This window comes from Meleagris gallopavo, chromosome 3 (genome assembly GCF_905368555.1).
Source record: "Meleagris gallopavo chromosome 3, MGAL_WU_HG_1.1, whole genome shotgun sequence".
NCBI classification, from domain to species: domain Eukaryota; kingdom Metazoa; phylum Chordata; class Aves; order Galliformes; family Phasianidae; genus Meleagris; species Meleagris gallopavo.
Window position 1 is genome coordinate 4865605 of NC_139406.1, and position 18128 is coordinate 4883732.

General features: G+C 37.8%; 1 protein-coding gene across 7 annotated transcripts in view; it reads left to right on the forward strand.

The window, feature by feature from the left end:
* The window catches only part of DCDC2 (doublecortin domain containing 2), a 54684-nt gene that overhangs the window by 6828 nt on the left and 29728 nt on the right, over window positions 1–18128 (forward strand). For 3 of the 7 annotated variants that reach the window (XM_085220108.1, XM_085220107.1, XM_085220106.1), the window contains exons 3-7: window positions 9380–9397; window positions 12500–12576; window positions 12688–12819; window positions 15866–16006; window positions 17041–17095. In XM_085220108.1, coding sequence (XP_085076234.1) covers window positions 9380–9397; window positions 12500–12576; window positions 12688–12819; window positions 15866–16006; window positions 17041–17095 — 423 coding nt within the window. The remainder of the gene's footprint in view (window positions 1–9379; window positions 9398–12499; window positions 12577–12687; window positions 12820–15865; window positions 16007–17040; window positions 17096–18128) is intronic. The other 4 variants (XM_085220110.1, XM_085220109.1, XM_010708295.3 and 1 more) reach the window with 4 other exon arrangements.

The following is an 18128-nucleotide window of genomic DNA, read 5'->3' on the forward strand; positions in this document are numbered from 1 at the left end:
AGAGAAGGACCTGGGGGTTGTGATCGATGAAAAACTTACCATGAGCCAGCAGTGTGCTCTTGCAGCTCAGAAAGCAAATGGTATCCTGGGCTCCATCAGAAGAGGGGTGGCCAGCAGGGACAGGGAGGTGATTGTCCCCCTCTGCTCTGCCCTTGTGAGGCCCCATCTGCAGTGCTGTGTCCAGGTTTGGAATCCCCAGTACAAGAAAGACAGAGAGCTGTTGGAGATGGTCCAGAGGAGAGCCACTAAGATGATCAAGGGACTACAGCACCTCCTCTATGAAGACAGGCTGAAGGAGCTGGGCTTGTTCAGCCTGGAGAAGAGAAGGCTGCGGGGTGACCTCATTGCAGCCTTTCAGTACCTAAAGGGAGCCTACAAACAGGAGGGGAGTCAACTCTTTGAAAGGGTGGATAACAGCAGGACAAGGGGAAATGGTTTTAAGTTGAGGGAGGGAGGATTTAGGTTGGATGTCAGGGAGAAATTCTTTACAGAGAGAGTGGTGAGGTGCTGGAACAGCTGCCCAGAGAGGTTGTGGATGCCCCATCCCTGGAGGTGTTCAGAGCCAGGTTGGATGAGGCCCTGGGCAGCCTGGTCTGGTATTAATTGTGGAGGTTGGTGGCCCTGCATGTGGAAGGGGGGTTGGAGCATCATGATCCTTGAGGTCCCTTCCAACCCTGGCCATTCTGTGATTCTGTGATTCTGTGAAACAACTTATTTGATAGTGACAGAACACTGGTACAAGCTGCCCAGAGAGACTGTTGAGTCTCCTCTGGATATATTCAGAATCTGCCCGAACACTTTTCTGTTCAGGCTACTCTAGGAAATCTGCTTTAGCAGCGAGGTTGGACCAGATGATCTCCAGAGGTCCTTCCCATTCTACAATTCTGTGATTCTGTGGCTTTCTCTATACCAGATTTTAGAAATACATTGACCCTGGCCTGGTGCTGATGACTGTCAGATTTCTGTACATACATTATGTTGTTTGCCAAGGATTTGGAAGATGAAAGAAGATGGCAGGGAAACAGTGTTTGCGAAATTCATGGTCAATGGTTAAGGATGCTATCACTATTCAAGGAGATGAATTCTGGTTGTATGTAGCACACTTTGATATTTCCTACCTGATAAGTAGGATTTTGTAGGTTTTCCTCCAGTAAACAATTACAGATATTTATTTCCGATTCTGGTTAGTGAAGAGGAAGGCAAAAGGAATAAAGGCATGCTGTATCTTGTGTATTTGTAGGCAGCTGTAAATCTTTATTTGTATCATGTAAGCTGCCAAATGTTTGACATCTGTTCTTGCAAATATTTTAATGTTGTTCTTTGAAGGCAGCATTTCAGTTACTTTAGATTTATATGTAAGTAGGAAATGTGTCAAAATGGAGTTAAACAAGAAAGAAATCTTGTTCAAGATACAATATAAATACTGTGACCTATATTCAGAAAGAAAAATAGATGGAAAATACAAAGCACTAATTTCTTACTGAACTGTCTTCTCACTTCTCTCAGGAAGTGACAGAATATAGTAAGTACTCCATCAGGAATAGGCTCTTCTACAACGATCTGTAACTGTGAGTCTGAGCTTCCAAGGAAGGTGTTCCTTGGGAAAAAAAAATAATAATAATTAAAAAAAAAAAAAAAAAAAAACACCAACAATAAATTAAGTAATCTTCTTTACCTTATGTATTCCAACATCTTATTTAAAGAAATACCTTAGTGTCCTTTCTTATAAGATGATGGGCTTGAAGATTCCCATCTGGGAATGGATTTCCAGAGGTCCCTTCCAACCCCTAAGATTCTGATGAGAGCAGTACTAGTTCTGCCTAGTATGACTTATTTCATTTTTAGCTGAAGCTTCTCAAATACCATGGTTCTGTTTGCCTGTAAGTCGTACCTCACCTTGCTTGACACGTCTGATGCTGGCAAAGACAATCGACCAGGAATTGCCTGTGTTCCTTTACAGTTGACGAGGAGCTTCGAGGAAGGTTTGGTCAAGAATGTCTTAATGTAGGTGTGTTGTGCCAATGAATAAAATACGTGTCATTGAATAATTCATTACACACTATTTAATGTGGCAAGTGGAACATGCAAATATGTGTGATTGTCCGTAAGAAAGGTCAGCGTTGAAATAGTTTGGCAAGACACATTTTTTTCTGCCTAAACAGAAAAAAGTCTACATCACAAATACCTCATTACAATATCAGTAGCAGATTTTACCATTTTGGTGAAATATGAGTGAGTGGGTTATGTGTCTCCCACCATTATTGTCAATATCCAAAAGACTGTAAGTAGAGTAACACAAGATAGCTTGTGTTTCAGCCTTTTTTTTTTTGTGGTGTATCAACTGCACATAACACTTTATTTTCAAGGGCTTTTAAAAACAGGCATTGTGTTAAAAATAGTTAAAATATGACAGAAATAACAACACTGTTATAATCTTGCAAAATAGTTCTTGTCTTGGTCTGTGAGACTCAGTCATTGATAAGAGTTAAATCTTTAAAAACATTACTAAAAAAGACCTTAGCCACTCTACTGATACACATCAGGTTTCACTGTTGTCTTCAATGAAATTATAATTTATATAATCAGTGATAGATTTCTTTAATCCATGTCTGGTCTCTTAAAATCTAATTTCTTATAATCTGGTTTCTTAAAATCTAATTCTCTACCAGTCAAAGACTTCCAAACGACTGAAGTATGGAAGTCAAACACTCTGATAATGGGAAATAGCTATTTTTAGTCATCAGTCTATCTAGCTATAGTCTTGAACTTGTAGTTCTGTTCTTCATAGAATAATTTGGGTTGGAAGAGACCTTTAAGATCACTTAGTTCCAATCCCTTGCTATAGGCAGGGACACCTCCCTCTAGACCAGGTTGCTCAAAGCCCCATTCAGCCTCGCCTTGAATGTTTCCAGAGAGGCAGCATTCACAACCTCTCTGGGCAACCTGTTCCACTGTCTCACCACCCTCACAGTAAACAATTTCTTGCTAATATCTAATTTAAATCTACCGTCTTCCAGTTTAAAGCCATTTCCCCTCATTCTGTTACTACATGCCCTTATAAAAAGCTCCTCTCCAGTTTTCCTGTAGGCCCCTTCAGGTACTGGAAGGCTGCTAAGGTTCCCTTTGGAGCTTCCCTCTGAAGATTCCCTCATCCTGAAGATGATCAGAAGTGCAAGATCTTGCATTTCTGTGTGAAGCTTTGTGTATAGAACGCTGATAGTAGAGGATAACGAATGAAGAAGGGCTACATTAGCATATCCTCTCAGTTTCCTGATTTCTGAGATGACATTTGAGAAATTATCAAGTACATCTTCACAAATTATCCACTGCTGTGTGCTGCTAGAGCAGATGGGATTTTCAAACATCTCTGTACCTCACTTCATCCACTGTTAGGGGTGCTGGGTGCTTCCTTGACCATTTATACTATACTTCATTTAACATTAGCAGCAGTACAGCAGTTTTGGAAAAGCCCCAGCTGTTCCATAATTCTCTTGCAGCTGTGACACCAGAACAGTGTTCCACTCAGCTCATTTTCACAGCACTGCTCATACATAAGGGAAGAACAAACCATGAATAAGGCAATGAACACCAGCCGTGAAAACAAACAGATTGTCTGTGTGAGTAAATTTTTATCTGACTCAAGTTTTTCACTGAGATAGCAGTATTCTTTCCCTTCTGTTTTGCTTCTGTTATCTCGACAAGCAAGTGACAAAATGTCTTTTGCCCTGTAGCACTGTGGTAGTTAACATGCATGGAAGGCTGAAGCAAGCTTCCTAGGAAAAGTCTTTTTAAAAGTTTTTAATTCACATTTGATGGCTTTTGCAACAAGCTAATGCCCCAGAAATGTCACATTCTATCTCAGTTTTGACTTTCTGAGAGGAGTGTGGGGTATAGAGTAAATCTGAATTTCTGACTTCTCCCTCTTTAAACCAGGGACAACAGTGAGGATGAAAGGAGACATTTCCCAGGAATGTGTGAAACCTGTGAGCTGCTCAGATGGCAGCCAGGCTCTTGACTGTTTTGAAGCCCCTGGCAGTGCCCTCCTGCTGTAATAATAGGTCTCAAAACTTTTTATTTAGTTACTGATAGAGAAAATACCATTTCATCCTGACTCAAGCTTAGGCTTTGATACAAAATATTCCTTAGGTCTGTATCTGTCCTTCACCTCTTCTGGCAACTGAGCTTCATGTTTTGAAAGAGAGATTTGTTTTGTAGTGAAGGTGATCTGCAAGTATAAATACATTTTAAACCATGTGCCTGAGGAATCTAGTAAACCTCTAGAGGAAGTCTGACCAACATAGTTACCGTTTGTTTATTGTAAGCATAACTGTTTGCTAAAAAGTACTGAATATTATTTTCCAATTATAATATGTGCAGGGTGGACATTCGTATTTCTTTAGACACCCTCTCTGATCTAGATGATCTCTCCCTGTGCTCTCAGAAAGATTAATTTTACTTGTCATTGTGTATGGTTTGTGGGTAAGCTGCTGATGAATGAATGGGGCTTTTGGATTTGCAGATTCTGGGGGTAGCTATTTCTTATAAGTTCTCTCTTTGAGACAACTGTGTCTTCAAGGAATGAAACTATATTATAAATATATAAAATTACCAAATTATAAATAGATTAATATCAGGAATCGAGTGGATTGGGCCAGACTCTTCAGTGATGTGCAGCCACAGAGCAAGGGGCAAAGGGCAAAAACTGCAACACAGGAAGTTCCATACAAACAAAGGGAAGAACTTCTTCACTGTCTGAGGTGACAGAGCACTACAACAGGCTTACCAGGGAGGTGGTGAAGTCTCCTTCTCCGGAGATATTCAAGACCCATTTGGATGGTTTCCTGTGCAATGTACTGTAGGGAACCTGCTTTATCAGGAGTGTTGGACTTGATGATATCCAGAGGTCTTTTCCACTCCTACGACTCTGTGATTCTGTGAACAGTCAGGCTTTTCACTAACGAGTCTTTGAAGGCTCAATAAAGATCCCTCAAAACTTTAATCCATGTATAACCTCAGTATATGCATCTGCGTGCAACTCCAGAATCCAGAACATCCATCTTTGGTGAAATTGAGAATGTGACTGGCAGAATGTGTCTTCTGCTGGTGGTCTCCAGTGGCAGCACATCAGCTATGGGATCTTGTGAGCCACACACAGTTACTCAGCAGATCACAGGCTGGGTCAGTCAGATGCATTGTTCTTTGTGGAATCCTGGATCAGGAGGAAAGACTCCCTAGATTGTCCAGTGCCAATTAAAATGAGGTGGACAATACAATGCGTGAGACTTGGTAGGTCAGAACTTACCATCAAAATATACCTCAAAATGCATCTGATATGTTGCTACTGAAGTATTGTAAGGACTGGTCATTTCTCTGATTCCCCCTGTTCCTCAACATTTTAAAATCAAATTTTTTGTAATAATGGTTTTAGCAATTATTCTTTCTGTATCCTTTAAGTTCATCCTTCTTTTTACAGTAGGTTCTCCTCTTGTCTGTGGACAATGATATGATTGGATGAATCTGTAAAAATTGAATTTTGAAAGCTTATGACATTGTCTCAATTTCGCAAGTGATTTTGATATATTTTTGATGGCTGTACCTTGTCCTTAGCACTCTCTTATATTTTCCCAAGTACATTCTTATGAAAAATCTAAGCATTTGTAGTTATTGCTTATTTCAAACTCAGTATTTATTGTACCTGACAAATACTGTACATCTAATCATGGGAAAAAAAGTTGCCATTGCTTTCAGTGAATGGACTTGTGATATGCTTTAACTTATAGCTGTCAAGTAGAAGTGGTTCATTCATTTTTTTCTGTGTACAGGATACAATAATCTTAGGGTTAGGAGGTGCCTGGAAATCCAACAATCACAGAATGGTTGAGGTTGGATGGGATCCATCTGGTTCAACTCCTGCTCAAGCAGGGACAGATAGAGAAAGGTACACAGATCCATGTCCAGGTGGCTGCTGAAGATCTCCAAGGAGAAGACTCCACAGGATCTCTGGGCAACCTGCACCAGTGTTCCATCACCACACAGTAAAGAAGTGCTTTCTGGTGTTCAGAGGGAATCTCTTGTATTCTGGTTTGTGCCCTTTGCCTCTTAGCTTGGCACTGGGCACCAATGGAAAGAGCCATCCTCTTTGCATGCTCCAATCAGGAATTCATAGACATCAATGAGATCTCCCCTGAGCCTTTTCTTGGTCAGCCAAATACTCCCAGCTCTCTCAGCCTTTCCTCATAGCTGAGCTGCTCCCACCCTTTCATCACTTTGGTGGACTCCTCTGAACTCTCTCCAGTATGCCCAGGTCTCTCTTCTACTGGGGGTCCCAGAACTGGACATGGTGCTCCACGTGTTACCAATGCTGTGTAGAGTATTCCTTAATAAATATCTTAGAAATTGCTCCAGCATGCGAAAGTCACAGCCATCTGATACCAAAACAATCTATACTCATGGGAGTAAGTGTGTTTTTTGTGTTTGTTTGCTTGTTTTGTTGTTGTGAAACAAACAAACACAAATTGTGGTACCCAAAATTACTGTACACAGAATATTCATATGTCTGAGAAAAAATGATGGATAAAGGTTTACTTCATAACTCTATGCCACTATAAAAAAAAAAAAAAAAAAAAGAAGGAACCATTTTGTAAGTCCACATCTGAACAGCTTGATTGCTTCTACTGCTATTAGAAATTTGAGTGAGGAATTTCCAGTTTCTCTGAGGCTCAATGTAATATGGGAAAGGTAAAATAAAAAAAAAAAAAGGTATGTAAAGGTTAAAAAAAAAAAAAAAGTGATATACATCCTAAATTTCCTGAGCAATATCTTTAATAGTTAAGCTTTCTATTCCACTGTTTGGTATTTAGTATCTTGGTAACATAATTAGGAAAACAAGACGTACAAAACAGATACTCTTCCCGAGTGTTTATAATCTAATACCAGGAAGATTTGGAGAAGAATTGTCTAGATATGCCACTAAAACATAGCTGTGTCTTTTTTCTCTAATTGCCCTGTAAAAATTACTGTTTGCACAGTTCTGTATATCTGAATTGTATAATTCTGATTATTTAAATTATGGTCTGCTTACAGATTGGTTTTAGAATATTTTGGAGCAAGGGAAAGACTCATAGGGTCATTGGATCATGTCACTGGAGATTTCATGGTCTGTATTGCATTTGATATGAAACTCAAAGGTCAGTCACTTCCTCAGCTAAGATGACTGCCATGTTCTGTAGGGTAACTGTCCTTTCTTTTTTCTTTTTGTGATGAAAATGGGAGGAAGGGAAGAGATACCAGTGCTGAAGCTTTTAATGCTGCTGCATATTAAATTTTCTTACTGTAAAGCATTAACAACTTTTAACTCTGTTTAAAAATGAAGGGAAATCTGATCTTCTTGTAGTTGATTTTTATTCTTCAGCTGTCTCTGTTCACAGGTTTAGGCTCTTCTGGTCAGCCATGAAGATCAGAGTTTCCTTTTTGGTTTAAATGTGTAATGAATTTAGGGAAAATACTCAAGCTCTGAGACTTCGTGATCTGCTTTGTATATACCTGGAAATCCAGCCAGTTAATAGGAGTTTGAATATTTGTAGTCATTTGTACCTGTGCCAGCAGAAAGGTCATTAGTCTCTTGCTCAAGGCTGTTTTTACTATCCAGTGTACCATCTAGCAGTGTAACATGGCCAGGGAAAAGTAAATTATCTAGATTTATTACGATGTAGGATAACTGAAACATTTTTGTACTGACAAAACTCCTCTGTGAATCTGACTCATCTTTAGTCAAAGTGTATTAAAATGCCTGTTCCAAAAAGTCACATTCCTATGAAGTAGGTATGATATTTGCTATGTTGTAATAGCCTTAGAAAAAGTAACTTCTATCTTTCTAATTTGCTTTTGATCACTCAACCTTGAACATTCCTTTGTTTCACATCGTAGGGTGGTGACTGTATGTATAAATGGGGTTTTAGTTCTTTTGACCCCTGTTCTACCCTAAGGGAATGCAAATATTTGTTCTCATTTGTTTCCTGTGCAGATTGATTAACAAACAGGCAATTGTAACAAACTGGTAAAGCCACGGCTCACTGCATGAGCTGATAAAGTTGGTATGTGTCATTGTGTTGAAATATATATTGAAAAACTTCCAAAGGTTATTCATAAAGTGACGTGAGTAATAAGTGAAATGTTAGTAGTGCCCAAGATAATGTTAAAAACCATTGAGACAAGCAAACTCTTAAATAGCTATAAACCAAAGTGGCGCAGAGCACCTGGTTCAGAGAGGTAAGGATGCTTGGCTGATGTCTTTCTGCCACCCAGCATGGCTTCATAAATTCTCTAAACCCATAAATCCTGCAGTTGCTCAGGTTGACCCAGTGGACAGGGCTCTATTCTGGTAAGAAAAGGAAATAAATCATTTAGTGACACCATTTCTTTCCCAAGCCTTCATGGCCACCTGTGAAATTGCTACCGGACAATTATCTGTATTTAGCTTGTCTCAACATTTTAATGTACACTGGAGGGAAAAGTCAAGCTCAGGATGGCCCATTTCTATTTTAAACTATTCTCCAGTGCATAAATATCACTTTGTTGTTAGAAATTAAATATGCAGCGTGGTAAGAGGACAATTAAAATACTACTTAGTGAGCAATATACTTTTCTGATATAGGACTGATTCTCTGAAGTGTCACATACCTTTCTCAAGTCCTGAGTACCCAACAGAAACGTTAAGGAGTTTTCTAAGTCTGTCCTATTTTCCAGCTTCTGTTTGAATAGAATATATGAAAAGCATAACACAGCATTTGTAGAAGAAAAATCTTTACACATGGGGATAGCCAAATAGTTTTACATGAGCCAAAAGAAATAGATAATATTTTGCTGCATCTCCATTTTAGTGATTAATTTCTTTTCTTTTTATTGCTCATTTATGAAGAAATGAAAAAGTCTTTTTAAGGTTTGTATTTCAAACCAAAGTGAAATAGCTGTTTTCACTACAGGCTCTTTTTCCTGTAGTGCTGTACATCTAATCTTGCCTTCTCAATATAGCATTTCTTTGAGTTAAAAGCATGGGACAGCAAGTATTCTTGAATTTTTACTGAGTGCCAAGACCATCTACGATATTTGAAAAAGGATAACTTCTTTTACTTGTTCTTCACTCTTTCAGTGTCAGCTGAACATAAGCATAATAGAAAATTTTGTATGAAAACTGTATTATCTTGATGTGCAAATATATGCACACACATACAAAATATACACGTTTTCATATATCTCTGTAAGCACGCCTACTCAAAATGATTTCCATAGAAAAACTGTTTTTAATATAAATATTTATGACAGTAAGCCTGAGTGGATAGTTTGGCTGCTGATTGTTTTGTCTTCACTTTTGTTTTGCCAGCAGTCAACAGTGGAAGATGTAAGTACTTAAAGTAGATTATGTGATGTCTTGTGTATGTTTGCTAAATGTGTTGTACATGGTTGTTAAATTCTGTGAATGTTTATCATATGTTATAAATGTTGTATAAAATGTTATAAAGCAACTATACTTTATTCTGTTGGTCTTTTTTCTAACACTGCACCAGTTAAATGCTTAGCTGCATAGTGGCTTTGTATATTCAAAGGAGGCACTCAGCTGCAGCTAACATTCACCAACACAAATTCAACCACAGTGAATTATGCCTGAAGATGTAGGCTTAGATCTAAGAGACACTCTGTACAAAGTATTCTGAAATTCAAGTTTTTACAGAGATCTTAGCTCCTAGAACCCAGCTGGTGTTGAGTTCAGCTGTTTTGCTTTTCTCAGGCTCTGCCAGGTGCTTCACTGAGTTAATGAGCAGGTAGCTGTTCTCTGAATTGAGAAAGACCCAGAGTACTCTTATTGTAAGGGGCATTGCAAGAAAGAGGAAATTCTTGATAGAATAGGAGGGTAAAAATTCTGGTGGTTTTAAGAGCCAAAGGTCTCATGGTGCATTTCCAAGCATATGTGGCTCTTCTTGCATTGCAAATCCCCATTTGGTTAGTTTTATCTTGCTTGCTTAAAGTTCCCTCTAAGTTTCAAGTAGCATGACATTTTCTCCTTCCTGTTCTAAATGTTTTGTGTTACTGCTGTGTGTTGCACATGAGTATCTCATGGTAAATTATGAAACAGAAACATTTGGTAGTAGGATATGGAAAAGGCTCTTTGATGGACCCTTTAAACCCCTCTGAAAATGTACAAAACTTGAAGATAAAATCATAATGGAGCCAGAACATTGACTAATGTAAATATGCTCACAATTTCTGATGCAAATGGGGAAGAGAAGGATTTAGGGGTCTAGTGATGTTCATCTGTTAATGTAATCACAAACCTTCACATCTTAGTTAATGTGTAATTGTAGTGCCAGAGGGGTCAGGCTATTCCAGACAGTGCAATGTTGTGGTACCTCCTACATGAGAAATACCAGCAGTCTTATGTATTCTTCAATTAAATTCCCAATCTAGTCTTCCTCTGGAGTGAGTTCGCATAACTCTACATGCTTCAAAGGAACTGCACTGATTTATAGTAGCTAAGCGCTTGGTATTTTATTGATGTCTGCCACTGCAAATTTAAATATTGTGGCTTGCTTTAGAAATTAACTCTTTTCATACCTGTAAGTAGTTTAACATTAGTCACAGAAGTTGTCAAGTATAAGATGTGCCTTAAAGAGGCTAGCAGTCCCAGAGAAATTAGTTATCCCTCCTCTTCCTGACACGCAGTGATAGCCTGAATATATGTGTAAGAGCATGTGAGGACCCCAAGGACAGATGCAATGTGCTTATCCTCACTATTCACACTGAGTGTGACAAAGGACTCTCCGGGGAGCTTGTACCAGTGTGGTTCACCACCTGCTTAATTTAATTTTTTTTAATTCAATCAAAACAACTCTGATCCAAACTCCCCAAAACTGCAGTGACATTTATGCACTTCACCAACCATAGAATCCTAGGATGGCCTGGGTTGAAAAGGAGCACAATGCTCATCCAGTTCCAACCCCCTGCTATGTGCAGGGTCACCAACCAGCAGACCAGGCTGCCCAGAGCCACATCCAGCCTGGCCTTGAATGCCTCCAGGGATGGGGCATCCACAGCCTCCTTGGGCAACCTGTTCCAGTGCCTCACCATCCTCTGAGTGAAAAACTTCCTCCTAATATCTAACCTAAACCTCTCCTGTCTCAGTTTAAAACCATTCCCCCTTGTCCTATCACTATCTACCCCCCTCCTGTTTATACGCTCCCTTCAAGTACTGGAAGGCCACAATGAGGTCTCCCCAGAGCCTTCTCCAAGCTAAACAAGCCCAGTTCCCTCAACTCTTCTTCACAGGAGAAAGAAGAGAAGCAGAAGAACCTGTCCAGTGTTTTAAGCATATTATCACAGTCACCTTTCCATTTCTATCTGCTGATTTTTATGGTCTTACATTAGCAAATGTAATACTGTATTAACATTATTTCCACCTTTTAATACAGGAGACAAATTTGATTTAGGCACGTTCAGCAAAATCATACAAGTTTGTTTTTCATTCTGTTTTAGGCGACGTTTAGAAAAATACTGTCTGTCCAGGCTGACCCTATCTTACAGCTCCTTGCAGCTTCCTTGTTTGAGAACAGGGCTGTCTTTTATGCCTCAAAAGGATGTCACAAATATAATAACACAAATAAAATGCTCTTTGGGAGAGCATTTTAAGAGCCAGACTTGCAAGCTGATACCACAGTATCTGTTATTGGCAGAAATATAATCCTTTGAATCACACATGAGCCCTTAGCATCTGTCATGTTGCTTGTTTTCTCAGGGGCCTAGTGATGAGGCTGCATGCAGTAACACCACGATCTTCTGAGGAGTCTACCTCAAGATTAATGGTTTCGTCAGCTTGTAGGAACAAGTAAATAATTGGGCACACCTGGGACATAGAAGTGTTCCTGTGTGTTTAGGGAATACTTTCTAACTAGTGCTAGTAAAGTGTGGATCATAGAAACCTGAGTGTTGCATTGCAGACAGGATCAAAGTGTGGTTTTATGGCCTCTTCTGAGTTTGGAGTGTATCTTTCTGTCTGTCTTTGTTTCTTTCCATCTATCTGTTATTCTGTTTTCTTTTTAAATTTGTGTTTATTAACTCTAAAAGGAATCCTACCTAGTCAATATTGCATAACTTTCAATTCAATATAATGACATTAATAATTGACTGATGTCAATGCGATATCTGTTCAATACAGGGAATAATATTAGAGATGTCCATGCTTTATTCTGCAGTTCAGTTGTCCTTTCTCCAGGTGATCAATCCGTGGTTCAGGCCATGGTTCAGCAGTTCCCATACAGCTATGTTGTGCTATGCTGTAGCTGTCGTTCAACAAGCCTATGAACCTGCAATAATAATTCTGGATGCTTTGTAAAAGGTGAAGCTGGGGTGGAATAAAAGGCATATTTCTCCACTCTTCTTGTTGGTAGTCAAGGAAAGCTCTATCCCACTGTGAAGACTGAATGATTTCTATTTCTCTTTGTCCTTGCAGGTCAAGCCAGTTACTCACAGTAGAATCACTGCGTCAGCACGGTTTCGAAAACCATTCCAGGAGCCCTACACAATTTTGTAAGTTGAATTTTCAGTTACTGAGATGCTATTTTTTTTCTTCCTTTCTCAACTTCAGATGATTTTTGCTTTAAATGGTCCTTCAAATTATATTACTTTGCTTTATTTCAGCCTGATTGCTAATGGAGACCTTATTAGCCCTGTAGTGCGACTCCTTATTCCCAGGAAAACTCTGAATCACTGGGACCACATTCTTGAAATGGTTACAGCAAAGGTTTCCCTCAGAAGTGGAGCTGTTCACAGGTATCAGGAGGCTGAATATTTGTGAGATACAGTCGTTGTTTACATATGTTTTTAAAACTCTGGAAGTAAATATGGATTATGCCTGCTTTATAGGAATTTCCTCTATAAGAAAACTATCTTTAGAGGTCCTTTCTATGATTCTAGAAACCTGAAAATACATTTACTCTAGATCAGTTTCTTCTATCATCTCAACTGCTTTTTAAAAAGAAAAAGAAAATAAATACCAAAACTCTCAATATTATTCAATCGTTATTTCTCAACTTAATGTTTAGTTAGCAGGTATGCAATAATACAATGATAATCCAATGTATTTAATATAAATAATGAAATAACATGTTAAAATGACATAAATGACCTCTGTAAAGCCAGTCAAAATATCTGGAATGTCCTTTTTACCTTTAATTTTGAGAAAAGAAATTCCTGTTTTTAAATATGCCTTTTATTCCACCCCAGCTTCATTTTTTAACTCACTGGGGTAAACAATTTCAAGGAAAATGCTTTAGATCCTTTGGTCTTTGAAGACCTGTTCTCTGACAAAGGTATGCTTTATAATCAGTGAGTTCAGCCTCCAGGTAAGAGTCAGGGCATTCCAGTATTTTCCACTGCTCTAGTTGTTAAGGTATCCCTGGCATACCCTGTAGATAGATTTCAATCACCTTAAGGCCTTGAAATGTAAAATAAGCTCTCTAAAACAAGATCTGATTGTCGCTGCAGGTTTGCAAAATGATATGTGGTCTCCGTGATAAATTTTACTGTGTAAACAGGCTGCCAAAGATGTGCACTGGGAAATGACCGACTTTCCAGTGTTACCCCATGCAGAGCACATTACAGAAATCTATCCTTCAGATAGGAAAGGGGTGGAAAAATCATTCTTCATGGCTTACACAATTTCTGAGGCTAAGCTTGCAAAATATTTCTCAAATCAGTGAAAATGCAATAATCTGACTCAGTTCCTGATTACTTTTCCAGAGATGGTGCAGACCATAAAAGATATAATAATAATAAATAAATGCTGTCTGTTGAGTATTAGCTCTCATCTGTTTCTCCCCTCAGTCCTTCTTGTCGTTTGTTTGTTATCTGGCTTCTCACCACTGTTACTTCCATCAGAGTTAACCTAAACTCATTTTTCAGCTTTCTGGAGCTGATTCTCAGCTACCACAATCCTGAAGTGAACATAATAACAGCTGTTCACAGAATCATTTTTTTCTACTTCCTAGGATGATTAAGGTTTAAAAACCTGTTGTCTTTTATTCTCATTACTTCCTATCACCCCTTGGTGAATTTGAATGATATATATGAAAGCATACATAGTTATGCGTGCAGTTAAAATTGCTGTTGAGAAGTATTCTGTTCATTATCCTTTTCAGTATTCTCTTGCAATCTTTTAAAAATAAGATAATAGATAAGATAAAGATAAAGCACATAGTGCTTTGAATTATTTAATGTTTTCCCTTTTCTGGTCTTCTTGGAATCCAGTTTTCATTGGCTTTTCCTTAAAATGCTAAGAATGCTTATTAAATATACTGCTGGCCTGATTGTTGTTCTTTAATAAGTTACACATTAATTGCTGGGGTTTACTGAAATTACGTTACTGTTAGCAAAGCTCCTATAAGAACATTGATTCCAGGAAGGCTAAGTGGAGTTACAAGAACCTGCATTATGTGTATGGCAGTTTTTCTTCCTCGTGTCTTTAAAAGACATCCAAAGCTGCCGAGACTTTTATAGTTTCATGTGTGGCTTTTGAAAACAATTATTGATAATCATCATCATAACAGATATAAGTAAGAAATATGAGAGAGAAGACAATGAGAAAGTAGTCTTTCTCCTTGCCAGATTGAGCTTGGGGATGGGGTACAGCAATCTGATCAGCAAGTATCTGGTAGGCAGGCAGGTGTTTGAAAATAATGATTCCTCAAGTTACTGTCCACTTTGTCAGCCTATGTTTGCTTTGTTTTGACTGCCACTTTTTGGCTGGGACTCAGGAGGGAAAATGGAAGTTCATCACGAGCCTACAGTTCAAGCCTTTGATTATCACCCAGTGAGAGTGAGCAGAAATCCACTGCAAGAACATTTCCTGCATAATATTATCCGGAGAAGTATGAGAGAATCCAGGATGTTTTTGAATGGTTTGGACTAGTTGAGAAGGTAACAAGTTGCATAAGTAGTGTCACAAGAATTGTGTGTGTGTGATGCTGGTTATGCCAGTAGTTACATAAATATCTCCCCTTTTAAAAAGTGCATTTTTAATTCCCCTTTCTTCTTCAGTGACTGGTTTGGTTTCATTCAATTGTTATTGTCATTATTTTCTGGATGAAAAATAAAACTAGAAATTGCCAGGTGCTTGTAACTTTTTGGAAGTTACATTAAACAAAAATATTTGTGCATTACATATTAATTTAAATTAATTAATATTAAAATGTAAGCAAAGTGAAAGATCAGGTACAAAAACCCACAGTCACGTTTGTAAGTATCACTATGCTCTGAAGGTAATACCTTCTATTTATTTCCATGGAAATTACATCAGATACAAAGAGCAGAATAACACCGTTTGATAGAGCAAATTCTCAGCTACAAAACTCTATTTTTCAACAGTATTTTTCAACCACTTTTAGCTATGCATTTTCATCATGAACAAGAGCCTGCATGCTGCACTCATAAAAATTTGCACCAGCTGAGATGACTCACTGTTTCACAGCTGATATAATGGTATCATTGCTAGGAAAATGTTTCCCACCCAGTCCATCTTTAATTGGCCCAAAGAGATGGAAATCAGAAGGCACCAAATCTAGACTATACAGTAGATGCACAAGGACAGTCCAGCCAAGACTGACAACCCATAGAACAGATCCCACCCAAGATGTCAAGAGGAAGGTGTTAAAGACCGAAGTAATACATTCTTCACACTTGTTTAGAAATGGTGAGAACATTTTATCTGTCGTAGTGCTTCATATTTCATTAGTTTTAAGTGAGATTGGTCTACCTGTCATTTATGTCATTTTGCAAAATGGTACTGTTTATTATATTAAGACTTTACATATTCTTTCAGACTTTACACTTTAGATGGAAAACATGTTCAGAATGGGTCAGACTTGGAGAAAGGGCAATTTTATGTTGCAGTGGGTAGAGAAAAGTTTAAGAAGTTACCATATGGTGAGCTGCTGTTTAGCAAATCTACAAGGCCACAGGGGTAAGTTCCATATTTCTCATTCTTGTACGTGTGTCAGAAATTTATAATTCATAAAACATTTATAAAAGGTGGATGGATGGGTTTGCTTGAATGGATGCAAAGTTTTATTGAAAATGTCTAAGTAAGTAGAGATAGAAATCAGTAATAAAAGAGAAAATGGGAATGCCAGGGATTATTTTGGCTCATAAATAAACCATCGATCATATTTCACAAAATTCTTATCAGACAAAGGTTTATTTGCCTTGGCTTAATTTTTTTTCCTAATTCACAAATGAGATTATGAATTATTAGCTAAATGAGATTATGCGTAGCTACATTTGTCAGGGTCTGCTTGCATGGTAGTGCTTTATGGAAAATGTACTCCTTTAAGAGTGCTTAATGTTTGGGTCATTTTTGTAAGCCGGCATTACGACATAATAGAGCCCTAAACAGGGTCTCTGTAAGATGGAATTTGGGCTTTTGGTATCTTTGAAATGTGAAGTTAATTGGGAGTCATTGCAATGAAAGAAATGGAAATAAATGGAAACCTGTCCCACAAATGAGTTTAGGGCATTTGTCCCACATAATGAATGTGAATTTTGCTGTGTTTATTTATTTCAGTGAGCAACATGAATAACAAAATATTTTGAGAAATAAAATTTAAAACAAATGAATTTAAAGGCAGTGGAAAATATTGCTTAAGATGTTTTGATCAATTGATGATACAGAATTTTATTGAAATTGCTGGAATGTTTCATTATACTTGTTCTATCCTACACTAACTCACTGGCCAGTGCCCTAGGGATTTAGAAGTAGGTTTAACTGTGCATTATGGTGAAATGTAATGCATTTTTTGGACTAAGGTAACAATTATGTGTTTAAATGTACTCTAGTGAGCAGAAATAAGTGTAATTTCTGCACTAACTGCAATTAGTGGATAAAACAATTAACTGTTGCTATAGTTTTCTTGGTGTTGCTTGATTTAGTGATAGACTGATAGTATCTATGGAAGAAACAGTGCATAGAAAACTCTAAGGCATGTCTTATTTCTGCAGTTCTAAAGGATCGGTACTGCCCCCAATTGCAGGATCTCGAAAATCTAAAGGCAGTGTAAGTATCAAATGCCACCATGGTGTTTGTTTCTAATTTTGCTTAATTCCAGGATGAAAGCTCCTTGTCCTCTGAGTTTAATTAAATCCATAGAGAAAAAGCCACAGCCACCTGGTAGATGGCTTGATGAATTTGTAGCAATTTATAGTGTCAATTAGATAAAAAAAAAAAAAACAAGAAAATATTGTCTCAGAAATGGATGCCTTATTCTTTAAAAAAATCTTCCCTAGCAAAGAACAGCTGCTGCGTTGTGGTATTTCCCATAATACTTTTCAACTATCTTTATGTATTTGCTCGTAATAAACCTGTTTGTTTATTCAAATTATGCTCCTAAAGGAAAAACACAGGGCCATTCACACAGCATATTGCAGAAAACGGTGTTTCTGCATGCTGAATCTGAACAAGGCCCTAGACCAGTTTCCTGACAATGTGTTTTGTCCCTAGCTAACCATTACAATACAGAGATTAAGCATCCACTGCTTTATATCATGTGAAGCTATTTACATGTGTAAAAATGAGTTCACCGTACACTTAGTGCCAAATTAGAATATAAATGTTTGTTTGCACCAATTATGTACAAGTGAAGTTTACTGTACAAGACAGCAGAGTGTCAGATTTGCAGTCTGACATTCTAATTGTGTTAGTTGGTCGTATCCACGCACTATTCACAAATCAAAAATCATTTTGTTTACAAAAAACCACCTCTGGAACTTCTTAACAAAATAAGGAATAAAATATACAAGTCTCACTTCCATTCTCTTGCAATGCAGCATAAAGAATATAGTATCAAAGTAATGTTTGCTATTAAATAAATGAGCTTTGCAAGCATTTTTTTCCAAGCAATTATTTATTAATTCTTTTATCTCCTAGTACTTAAAAGCATATAGAGAAAATAATTTATAATCACTTTTATTCCATATAGAGATTGTAATGAAAGAGAGTGAACTGGTATAGATTGTGGAACTGCTTAAGTTTGGTTTCTACATATTTTTACTGTTATTTCTTGGGAGTGGCAGTCTCCAGTTTGAATTAG